The sequence below is a fragment of the Rhea pennata genome, chromosome 5 (genome assembly GCF_028389875.1).
Source record: "Rhea pennata isolate bPtePen1 chromosome 5, bPtePen1.pri, whole genome shotgun sequence".
In the NCBI taxonomy this organism is placed as follows: domain Eukaryota; kingdom Metazoa; phylum Chordata; class Aves; order Rheiformes; family Rheidae; genus Rhea; species Rhea pennata.
In genome coordinates, this window is record NC_084667.1 from 32,210,799 (window position 1) to 32,223,424 (window position 12,626).

Consider the following 12,626-nt stretch of genomic DNA (forward strand, 5'->3'; position numbering starts at 1 on the left):
GGGAAATGAAGAAGAGAGAAAAGGGTCAAAAGAGACCATGTCTGTTTGTCTTGTTTTCAACCCATTCATCTTGCACGTGGTGGAGTGCTCTGGTGGTATTTTTAAGATGGCAGTGGAACATCAGCCACCCAAAGGACAACTGGAGTTTGTGGGAAGGGAAATGTGGTTTATTCAAAACCCACTGTTCTTCTTTTGAAGCAGAAGAATGAATGAGTCAGATATATGATTTTTATCTGCTAAGGCCTAGTCATGTTTCCATTTACTTCAGCTGATCCAGGATATCGTCCTTACTCTTTCTTATTTCTCTCTCCCCCCCCCCCCCCATCGGTAGCTGGTTTCACTTCATAAACACAGCAGCAAGTTATTTCCATTCCTTCCTCTCCTCATATCAGGTACAGGTGCTAGTTGGGGGATGTGCTTGTAATAAGATAAACAAGGAATCAGTCTCTTGAAACAGGTTATGTTTTTAGGACTGAAGCTCTGGCTGAGTTCAGTGTCTGTTGAAAGAAACACCCTCAACCTCAGATAACCACCATGTTCTTAAGTCAGTTCTTGCTGTCATGGTAGTGATGTATTTGATATTCATTTATTACATAACATTTTGAATAGATTATTTCTGCTTTTGGAATAAAGGGAAATGGGTGCTTTTCCCTTTTAAAAAGTATGGTTTAAATGGTATTTATTAACACACTGTTTCAAAGACACAAAAGCTAGAGATAGTTACCTTTGCTTGTGGGTTTAATGCTAGAATGTGCTTGCACTTATTGCTGAACATGGCTTCCAGATGTGCCAGCAGAGAATGCGCTGCTACAGGTTTTGTAAGTCTTGCTACAAGTCCTTCTGCATCTTTAGGTAGCCAGATGCTTCTGTAAATCTGGCCTTGTGGTATTTTGGAAAATATTTTTTGAAAGTTGCACTCAACATTAAAGAAAGAGATTGATGTAGGAGTTTAAGATAAATGCACAAAACATTTTCATTTTCTTTATTTTCAATCGATACTGTATGAATACAAAGTTTCTAGAAAGCTACAAAAATTCTACCACTTTATCAAGAAGGCATCAAAATGTGTCACTTTGCAAAGACATGAAAACACCTGCAGTAACCGACACAAAAATAGCATTTTTAGAGTGATGAAATAATTGCACTTAACTGTCATGGATATTAAAGTTATCACACATATGTACCGCGAAAGCTAGAATACATTTTTTTTTTACAAAGCACTTTATAAAAAAATTCTCTGCACACAAAACCTATAATTTTCATATTACTATCATACTAAAGATAAATTCACTTTAAAGCCAACACTTAAAACATTTTAAACAAAAAAAGGTACCAGTACCTACACACAGACAATAACAAATACAAGAATACTGTACTGCCAAGAGGTTTGACTGAAACTCCTTTTGAAAGCTTCTGCAAATATGTTAAGAAAACATTGGAGAACATTCACTTTTTTTTTCAAAGAGCCTTCCCTCCCTGTCTAACCTAGAGGTACTTTATCATCAAAAGGCAAGTTCTACATCAAAAGTTACCAGCAGCAGTACAATATTAAAGTAACCACTGACCATATATGAATATGCTTAAGTCACAAACCCATTTTATACACATTACACAAATAAACATAAAGTGAGAATTCCATTAAGTCATTTACAAATGTGAACAAATGCACATGGCAAAAAAACCCCAAACAAAACAAAAACCCAACCTGTTTTACATAAAATGTACTGAAGAATTAAAGGCTATTCAGGTTTTTAATGTTATAAAATTCTTTCGTCTTTTTTTTTCAGGCACATATTGTATTTTTTGTCTGCAGTCATGAGCCTGAATCAGAGGCCCATAAAACAAAACAAAAACAAAAACACATATTTTGTAAGGAGGTAACAGGGATCCGTCTCCTTTTTGTCAACTGAGTGCATTTAAGATTTAATTTACACACTAAAACTAATTACATGATCTCAGCAAGGTTGACCTGAAAAGTTAGAAGATGAAGATCTACAAAGTGAAAACACTTTGTACTTTGAAATTATCCAGCCTCAGTCTTTTTTTTAAGGGGGGGCTAAATGTCTTGTAATGAAAGAAGAGGGGGAAAGAGATCATCCTGAGCAAGGTACAAAACTGGACTCCTATCACATGTGCTCTGTGGGCGGGTACTACATGTATCAGTATGGGTCAAGTAAAGAAGACAAAACATTTCTCAGTATGAGGAATCCAGGAATACTGTAAGGGGACTGCTTCAGAAAGCAAGTATGCCCTAGGAGTTGCAGTGGAAAAATAAATAGATACAAATTAGTACGTCAAATGTTGTATCTGCCTTGAACTGGTCAGTTACTTACATTCAACAGTAATGTACACCCTTCATTATTAACAAAAGCCTATACCGTGGAGTTTTTAACGGAGGAAGCTACTGCCAAACTTAATGAGCTGTAGCTGAAGTAGAAAATGAAAGTGAGAAATAAGCATTATATCTGCAATTCCTTCAAAATAGTGGTGCAGTACCTATATAAATGATTTTGGAGTTCAAGTAAGTAAAACTACATTTGTTAGTAGTAATTTTTAACAGCCCCAAATGGTACCGTTATACTTATTTTAATATTTTAGTGAGACAGAAGTATAGTTGATTATAAATACTGACTAGGACAGTTGAAATGTTTTATATCAATTGAAAATGCATGCTGTACTTGTGAGGCAAAATCATCTTTGCCCTACCTCAATCTCATCGATTTCAACAGGATTACTTGTGTGATAGAGGTAAGTGAAATTAGACCTTGAAGGAATAACAAAAATAATATCTTAGAGACAGGGAACTTGAATTATCACAATATTTACCACACAGTGTCACAATATTTCTCTATATAAAAAGTTAATCTTAGTTTTCATCAAATACTTTAAAAATCAAGTTAAAATCGTATTCACAACTATATAATCCCTCTGACAGCTTTTGGTTTTGCTGATATTTGTTCTAACATATTTTTCTTAAAATCCTGCTCCTCTTCCCATCGTTTTTAGTTGTAGTGTTGAGTATGGCCCCCGTTCACAGAAGGTTTCAAATACAGACACATTTTTAAGAGGAGCTAACTTTCTCCTACCGAGATACCATCTGGGGGAAAACCAAAACAAAAGAACCCTGTGTTTTCAATAGTGCTGGCCAGAGCGTCTCTAACAGCACCTTCATCCGCAATGCTCACACTTAACATTTCAGTACTTATTAAAAACACATAATTGCATTTATCCCAATTATCATCAGTTCTCCATTTTCACCTTAAATTTATTCATCTGATTTTCAGTCTGCATGACTTTGTAAACAAAACTTTATCTAAACAAAAAAAAAAATATATATTCACAGATACTGAAATACTATTAGAGGAGAACAATAAAGTCACGTTTGTCCACTGTCTGAAAATCCGCAGTATATGGATCTCACATTTTGCAGATGCACAAGTGGATGAAGAGAATATAAATGTGAATCATTTTCATTTTTATGTCATAAACACATCAGTTGCTGGTTTGCAATGCTGTCAGAAATAGCAAACAGTAGATTATTCTCCAGCATTCTGCAGTTTCATCATTAGCAAAATTACTTTGCTATAAATGGTGCTCTTTTGTGAATGGAGGCCTGTAGTTTCAACTTATTCCAATAAACCAAAGGCATTACGGTGATAACTAAGTATTTTTGGTCTCTCTACAAATTGTCATTATTTATGGCAGCACTTTTCTAAGCTGGAATTTCAAACCAAAGGCACTTTCATGCTAGAGTGCAGAAGAGTCACAATTAGTTAATTATTTGGTCATGAAATTTAAAAAGGCAGCATCATTAATACAATTCACTTTTCACGGAAAACTAGGAGTCTGTAACCTTTCCTTTTGGTATAGACATTTAACTGTGTAGTAATAGGACTGACTTGTACTGAAAGTTGGTTTAGACTAAGCAGTCAAAGAGCTTTTCTGTGGGAAAAAATACATGTATTTTAAAAAATGGAACCAATTAATAAAACAAGATATAAAATTTATGTTAAGAGGCTAAGAATACTTCTAATATAACACTAAGGCACTGCATATTGTAATGCTTTGGCAGCTCTCAATTAAAAGGTTCCTAAAAAGTAACAGTAACAAGCTAAATTCTTCCAGCTTACAAAAGAGCTCACAGTTTACAGGCAGCCTGTTGGACTACACACCCCACACTGAACATTTGAAGGATTTAAGGCTTTTAAGAATTAACATATACAGGGTATGGATCATTTACAGAAGTGTAAAGAAAAGACGATGGACGTAGTTTTCCTAATATTACATGTGTGAACACCAATAAACATTGTGACTTTTGATACCCTATATTTACGACATATGTAGTGTGCCAGATTCTATTAAAAAAAAAAAGTACCTGGTTTTGCAAATTGACTTACATACTTTATATGCCTTAAAAAGTTTGCTTGTTATAAAAAAAGAAAATCACCAAAACCACAATTCAAACCCTAAATAAAAGACAACTTCAGAACGAAATAAAACAAAGTAGTTTTTGACTGTGGTAACACCAAGTGCTTAGAATAAAGGGCTACCGTTATGCTGTTACAATGCAGTGCTTTTCCTGATGTGATTGTTAGTGTTAAAAATGAGTATTAAAAGAGACCTTACCATGGACATATTTTTCCATTCTTTTGAGTTCACAGAATATAAACTGAAAGATCATCAGCCCTAATATCCACAAACAAATTACAGCTAGACATCACAGCAATCATCCACCTCCTAGACTTAGATCAGAGGCAGACTAAGGAATTTAAGTGGTCTCCCTTCCCCTCATATCTGTTTGTATCTTCCTCTAATGTGAGTCCTCACCAGTGTTAAGCATTAATAGCGTCTCATGCAGACATACAGCAATACTCTACCTGTGCTAGGAAATATTCTAATCTAGATAATTTAACAATAAGCAAGTTTAACAAAGGGTACTATGTAGAAATGCAGTACCCCCAAAATTAAGAGCATGTTTTTGTTAACATCTGCAACACTGCCTGGGAGTGAAGTCTAGACCTGAACTGTGCAGGGGGGCCTATTGCTAAGCGCAATGCGGAGGGCATCTGCCAAATGTAACTTCTTTGATTCATGACTGCAAGAGATCTCCCAAGAACAGTCTTTGGGGATATCTCATGACTGGTCTTTAACATGTCGCGGTTGGCCAAGTGGTCCGCACTGCTTTCAGGCAAGTGTTTTGCGTGAGACCGCGCTGCCGGCCCAGCACCTGTTCAGACAACTGGTGCTTGGGGAATTGACAAGCCAGCGCTGGCTGTGCAGCGCAGGGCGAGAAGCTGAGTAACACTAACTGGCCTAGCCGGGAAGAATGGGAATATGTAGCTCACATATGTGTACCTCAGACTCACTCACACCCACAGCCACATTTTGAGTCCTTACAGTATTAAAGTAGCTGTGCTTCAATTCCTGGAGTCTTCCCTGATTTATCAGAAGGATGAATACTACCACATCTGCATGCAAAAAGACATCAGACTGCACGTGGTACAAATACGTAGTCCAAGAAGGCCTTTGGCAGTACCAAGTGTGTCAGCTTTGCATGAACTGGAGAGAACTCAGGCGAGGTGTAAGAGCACCATGAATAAAGAGGGAAAGGAAGAAAAAAACATCCACTTTCCAATCTTTTTTTGCCTGACGTTGGGTGTGATTTTCTAGCATCTCAGAGATATTAAAGCCGTTGATCCTTTCAGAGGCATATGCATTCTTCTCTCAAACACATTTGTGTTTTGCTTTCAGTTTACAAATTACAGTGCTGTCACAAGGTTGGTTGTTTCCATTCATTTGTTAATTTCAGAGTTGCAAGTTTTTCACTCAACTTACTAGAAAACATAATTGTCCATATAAAATATAACTGCGCACACAAGACTACATATAATGCGAGTCTAAATCTTCTGTATTTACCTACTTATTGCAAAATGAGCCATCTTTTTCATTAAATAATCAAATTTTCATATTAGTACAATACAATTTATATTCTTTTAAAATACACTAGATATGTTAGGGGTAAGGGATGATGTTTTCTTTCTCTGTTAATATCTGTTTGAAAGTTTAATGGATTAGAAGATTAGTTTTAGCATTGAGAAAAAAATACAAAATTTGCCTAATTTTAGGACCTGTCTGCTTCTATCAGGCATTTCTTAAGGCTATACTTTTCATTTGGTTTCAAACAGAAAAATGTTTCATTTTAAAAAATAATTTAGTGAATTACATTCGTCCGTATCTTCCACCCTAATTAGTTACAAAGATAATTCTATAAAGATTACTAACTTTGTGTACTCATTTACAGTTATAGCTAAAGATCATTTCAATTTCACTTGCATTGTAAAACAAGTATTTTATGTTGGAAAAAAAAATCAAAATAAATTCTTATAAATGCTGTCAGTTTTTCCCCATGGCAAATGCTCTGTCATACATTTTTCTATCAGAATTAAAAATAGGCCTCCACAGACAGAGGCAGTAGATTCTTAAATACAGTCTTCCCAAAGAACTGTGGTTTACAAATTTGAAGAACATTTAAGTTTTAGAAATAATTTTTACAACTGTACCAGAATTTCACAGCTACAATTATATATGAACACATTAAAAATGACTTCACTAAAACAGGATTTAGAAAAATGTGGGTGAAAGTTGGGCCAGAGGCACTGCCACTTAGTGTTGAGGTTTACAGTCTGTGTTTTGATAAAGAAGTGAAATGAAGTGTGTGTGTGTGTGTGTGTGTGTGTGTGTGTGTGTGTGTGTGTATATATATATACACATATATATATATACGTATATATATATATATATAAAAAAAAAAACTGCTCAGTCCTTTACAAGCCTGTAGATATGATGCTGTGCTCCATGTTCGCTGTTCGACACTTCAAATACACAAGCCATGCAGAGTAGGGTTTCTTGTGTATCCCTGTTTGTTACAACCTATTTGAGGGGAAAGAAAAGGTAGACAGCGTATTACAAACTACAAGAGCAAAGCAAGAAGTGACTGGTTTAATTTAGGCAATGTTTAGATGTGGCTGTTTGAAATGTTTGTTCTCTCTCTCTCTCCCCTCCAGTCTAAGCTGCCCTCTGTGCCTGTGCGCTCACAGGGTGCGCTCCGTGGCTCGGCGACGGGGCAGCAGCTCTCGTCCATCCCACGCTGCTGCCTGACCAGGAGCCGTGGGAGCGTGGCCGCAGGCACTGTGGGCCTCGAGCCACGCGGGAGCTGAGCCTGCCTCAGCAAAGGGCAGACAGTGCTGCCTTGTCCCCTTGCAGTCGTGTGGCCCAGGCAGCTGAGCTGCCTGCAGCCCCTTCCCTCACATACTGCTGTGCTCGCTGCTCCTTGCCCTACTACTTCTCTCTGCCTCCAGCCCTTACACCTGGCTAAATACTATGGTGACAGCAGCATCTTAGGGCTCTTAAGTGCTTGGCTGGGTGCCACAGCAAAGCCACAGTGAAAAAGCTGGATAGCTGGATGAAATTGGCTTAAAGGCTACTCTGTGGACCATTCTTCATGCTTTAGCTCACCTGCTGGGTGTATCATCTCCACCACTGCATGCTTTCCCTGGCCTAAGAACTAATTAACGCCACTGACATTTGCAGCCTTATAAGTGGCATCTCAGAACTCATTAGGTGGATGGGATGGCTCAAAATTACTGCCTTAGGCTTGCTACAAACACCATATAGAGCCTTGCATAAAAAAAAAAAAAAGAAAAGAAAAGAAAAGAAAAAAAAAGTAAGCCGAATTTCTGAATTTCTGGAAAGTAACACAGATGTTTGTTCATGTTCTCACCCAGCTTTATCCTTTTCATCCTTAGTTTCTACAGCACGTAATTCCAGGAATATTACTGTGAAGTTACCGATATATGTTTAGTAAGCAGTGTGACTAAGGGATTCAGAAACTGCTTCTAAATATTGTGAGTTTTAAGCAGGCCATATAAAGCCTGAGCATATTTTAGAAGTAGAAAATAAAAGAGTCCATACCAATAAAATTGTAAAATTTTCCAACACACTGTTCATCATGTATTTCTCTGGTAAATGCTTCAGCTTGTGTATGAAGTTGATCATATATTCACACATCGGAGAACGGTTTATTCTGTACACAAATCGGCCATTCTCAAACCTTGCATATTCAGTCTGAAAAAAAAAATATTTAGACCATGATGCTTTAGCATGATTTTAGGGAATGCTAAATCTGGCGGTGTTCTTTCTTTGTGTAGACAGAACAAAGAGAAAGTGGGTCTGAAGCCCTGCAGGTCTCCTTCTGTAGCCTTACCTAGGAACACACCCACACTCAACCCCCCCCCCCCCAATACCTAGTAACTCCCTGCCTAATCTTGCTGAAAATGCAAAAGCCTTTATTTGTTAAAAGTTATAATGCCACCACTTGTTTTCTAGCTTGTGAGTTAAAAACTGAGAAGGTGAGGATTATGCAAAGGTAAGTAAGTTCAAATCAAGTAACAATGAATTAAGTTGAAAACCATATGATAAGATTAGTCGTTTCAAGGCAACTGGCTGCAGAGGAAACAGTAGAAATAAGCTTATATATTTGTGAGAGTGTCTGTGTGTATAAACACAGCTATATATGCTATGTTATTATAGGCAATTTATGAATTACAGAAAGATGAAAGACTACAGTTGGAAGAAACTTAGACTAGGCTGTACTACAGTGGCTCTCAAGGGACTAAAGGAGAATAAGATCGTGATTTCTTGGACTTCTGCTGTGCAGATACCAGTTGCTCAGAAGATCTCCTCAGTGGCTTGTGGGATTTCTTAACTTTATCTAAGCTTGGAATAATGAAAGTAATGGAAAACTTTATGGTCACAATGCACAAGAAGAACTATCTTTACTATAAGGAGGATATGCAAAGTGACCAAGACTTCTACAAATACTTAATGTACAGCTGTAGGCCTGAACAAAAACTACACTGCAGATAATTCATGTGGGTGTAGGCCTCATTACACAAAGGACAAGTGTAATAACTGCAGTATCACAGTGCAGTAAACCAAATATTTACCTTTCCAATTCATACAGTTCTGTGCTAAGAGCAAAGAGGCTTTAAAAAAGGCCCTTTTATGTTAAAAAAATACACATCTTTGTATCCAAAAGCTGCTGGCAACTGGAAAGTGCACAGTTCTTTGCATAAAATGAGTGTGAGGAGAAAAGAAGCAGAGCACATCATCCATATCTTTGAAATATTAAGAAGTTTAGCTTATAGGAGGTAGTTAACCACGTTAGCATTGTTCCAAACAGGCTACATGGCTAGCCAAATGGCTGGAAATGACAGCAAAGCATTTTTAGCTTCAGCACCATTCTGCCAGATGCTGGAGGAAGCTGCAGGCATCCCAGAAAGTGGGTGGCTCTGATAACAAGGGTTGCCAGTGGAAGCATTGAAGAGGGGCTCTAAAGTAATAGGTAGCTAACACTTTTCACTTTCAGTAGTGTCCAGACACACGGTGACTTCTAACTAACCCAAATGCTGCTGGGGAGGAAAATACTCCTTCAGGAAGGATTACAGGAGGGAAAGAAAAGACATCTAAGAGCAAAGTAAAGAGATGAGAGTCTAAGTAAAATCGAAGGGAACCAGAGAATCACTATCCATTTCATAGTGCCACTGAGGAGTAGAAGTGCTGAGTCCAGAATTAACAGAGGGACTCGAACCCATCTCAACACTCACCTCTACTTTTTCTACTACTTGCTTTCCAAATGAGCAGACTTTGGTGGAACAGGTGATTGTCATATTTTCTGAGCTCTCATACTGACTAGTGACTCCATAAAATGCTCCTGTATCATCTTGAATGTTGCAGTTTAAATCAGCCTGTTGGGAAAAGATAACAGATGTTGAAGATTATATTTTTCATTTGACTGTCAATGTCATAAGTTGTAATTAGCTCACCAGGTTTTTCAGGAATAACTCAAGAAGAGAGAGGGAGCTTTACAGTGGTAGCAATGGCAGTGGAAAAAGTCCAAAGCAAATACCTGCATTAACGTTGCAGTGAAAATTTTAGGGAAGCGACAAGTTTCTTAAAACTTTAAACAACAAAGGCAACATGCTATTTGTCTTTGCTGCATGTGAAGTTCCTGTCTGGCAGATGAACGCACTGGAGGGGAGGAAACGATTATCTGCCTCCAGCATCGACTCCTCTAGAGGGAGGCTGCCCTGGTGCCTTGAGTAGAACAGAGCCACCCTGCTCCTGAGGGACTTGTATTTCATTTTCTTCTTTCTTGGAACTATGAAATTATCACTACACAGGAAAACAGCTGTGCAACACAGGAATCAGTCACTGATAAAAGACTGTTAAGCCATGTATCCCTGATTCTGCAAAACAGTTGAACTTTACTAAGCTTATGACACATCTCACAGGTTTCACATTAGCTATGATGTGCTTACTGAGCTGGCACCTACTGGACCAATAAAATATTTCTGAAAGTATTCATTTTTTTTTGAATACTTCTGCACAGTCTTAATAACTATTCAACTGCCTTTGATACCTGGCACCACAGATGAAGATTTGTCGGACTGAGTGAGGAACAGTGCTACCTTTAATTATTTATATCCAAAGCCAAGTCCTGAGCACAGCATGATTTGTTTGGTTGCAAATCAACAACATCATAGGCTGCAGGCTGAACTCTGCCTCCCCTGGCCTGCAGCAGCAGTGAAGCTTTTCTGCCACGGAGTTCTTTGCAATCAGGAATCCATTTTCAAAAGCCCTCAATTAAAAGAGCCATAATATGGCTATAGCCAGTCTATTGGCTATGCACAGCTGAATTTTTTGACTCTGGTGTTAACTCTGGCAAGATTTTCTTTTCTTTTGTGGAAATAACAGATCAGCTACTTGGAAAGTAATATGCAAGAATCAGCTGAATTATTAACTTACTTCTTTTAGATGAGCATTTTAACAGGGAAATGCATCTTAGCAGGTGTTTCATTTACAATTCTAGCTCTGTTCTTACTGCTGATACAGAGCTGTAACAAAACAAGAAATTTTCACACATATCTTCTTTACATGGAGCCTTTTTTAAAAGCCCAGTTTATTGATATGCTTATTTAATAGTTATTGTGGAACATTTATAATCCTGATTTCACTATAGCTTATGTCATTTGTAACCACTATTTAATTTTAACCTAGGCAACAACTCCTTAATTCTATTTAGTGCCTACAATCCATTTTTGTAACACTGTTTTCAGGCAATATGCGGAGACGAGCACACATTGAGCTAGTCTGTGGTACGGAGAAGTCATAGGTCTGCTATTACTTCAGACTGGCTTTGGTAAATTCATCAGTGGAAAAGTCTCCTGAGGCTTACACACAGTAACACAAACAGTCCTGTAGTCAAATATTTTGCATAACAGAAAGAAATCCTATCGCTATTACACCTTCTTTCTTGCATGTTTTGCATGAGGTCAATAGTTAATGTTTAATGTACATTTAAAGCAGCATGTTCACAGTAACTTGTAAAAAAAGCATTCTGTGGTGATCGCAGATAAGCAATTTGCCTTCACAGCCAGTTTGCATTTACATCTGAACTTGAAAAACAGTAGCAGCCATCAGTCGTGCCACAGCTGCTCCACCAGACTTTCTGAAGAATAGGTATTATTTGTGATAAAACACCCACATTGCTTTGAATGATAGTAATAATCTCTTTAAAATTGGTTATTTCTGCTGCTACCACAGTTACAGTTTTATTGTCAAAGTATTTTCTCTTTCAGATAAGGGCAAGATTATTAAGAAATCATTACTAAAATGCTCCTCACAATTTCATGTTGTCAAAAGGGTCAAGCTGCAAAAACAACAGTTTAGAGATTAAAAAGAAAGATTTTTTTTATCATCTGCTGTTTTCTGATTTTGAAGCCCACTGAAAAAATTCAGTTGTCAGTATGTGGCACTTACTTAACCTGGAAAATTAACACACGGGGCCATGTGGCACCCCTTCCAGCACTCCTACAGCTCTTCCAGCGCTTGCTGAAATCACCAGGCACCCTGAGCACACAAAAGACACAGGCTGGAGCCCTGATGTTTGAGTGAGGAATATTTGAAATTACTACTCAGCTGTCATGGTTTGTGTACGCTTAGAAAACGTTGCAAAAAGCCCGTGCTGGCAAAACAGGTATGAATTATTTTTATTTGATTTTTTTTTTTTTTTTGCCTATACAAGAATTTTTATGGTCTACTAATTGTAAACTGCTGAGAGCTGAAGCTTTAAGACTCCTCCTGAAAGTATAACATGGACATAAAAATCAAACATGTTGGCAACAGCAAATACTTTTAAATGAATGTGTGACCAGCACTTCTCCTAGCAGTGCAAGAATGTTGCCTATTCTCCGTTACCAAAATAAATTTTGTCCCTCAACCTAGTTTCAAATTCTTTCATTAAAGGCTGAGTACATGAACACTAGGAAGAAGTACGTATCTGTCACTCGAAGGAAGTAGTCTTATAATCAGGAATTGAAAAAAAAATTGTGCCATGTTGAAAACTCCTCTTAAGGAAGGAATTATCGTTAAATACAGAATTTTGGGCAAATAATAAATTATGATTATGAGAGACTTGTAGAATATATTGCTATGGCTTACATAGTAAGGGGTTCATTCAAACACACCAGAGGGCAAAGTTGTATCTCTAGAACCAAAGTTGGCCA

At 37.5% G+C, this 12,626-nt stretch overlaps 1 protein-coding gene across 3 annotated transcripts in view; it reads right to left on the minus strand.

The window, feature by feature from the left end:
• Nucleotides 1–967: 967 nt before the first annotated feature.
• The window catches only part of TEAD1 (TEA domain transcription factor 1), a 155,318-nt gene continuing 143,659 nt past the window's right edge, over nt 968–12,626 (minus strand). For all 3 annotated transcript variants that reach the window (XM_062576105.1, XM_062576103.1, XM_062576104.1), the window contains 3 exons: nt 9,666–9,806; nt 7,972–8,124; nt 968–6,930 (listed from right to left, as the gene is read on the minus strand). In XM_062576105.1, the coding sequence (XP_062432089.1) occupies nt 6,817–6,930; nt 7,972–8,124; nt 9,666–9,806 (408 nt within the window). In that variant the 3' untranslated portion in view covers nt 968–6,816. The remainder of the gene's footprint in view (nt 6,931–7,971; nt 8,125–9,665; nt 9,807–12,626) is intronic.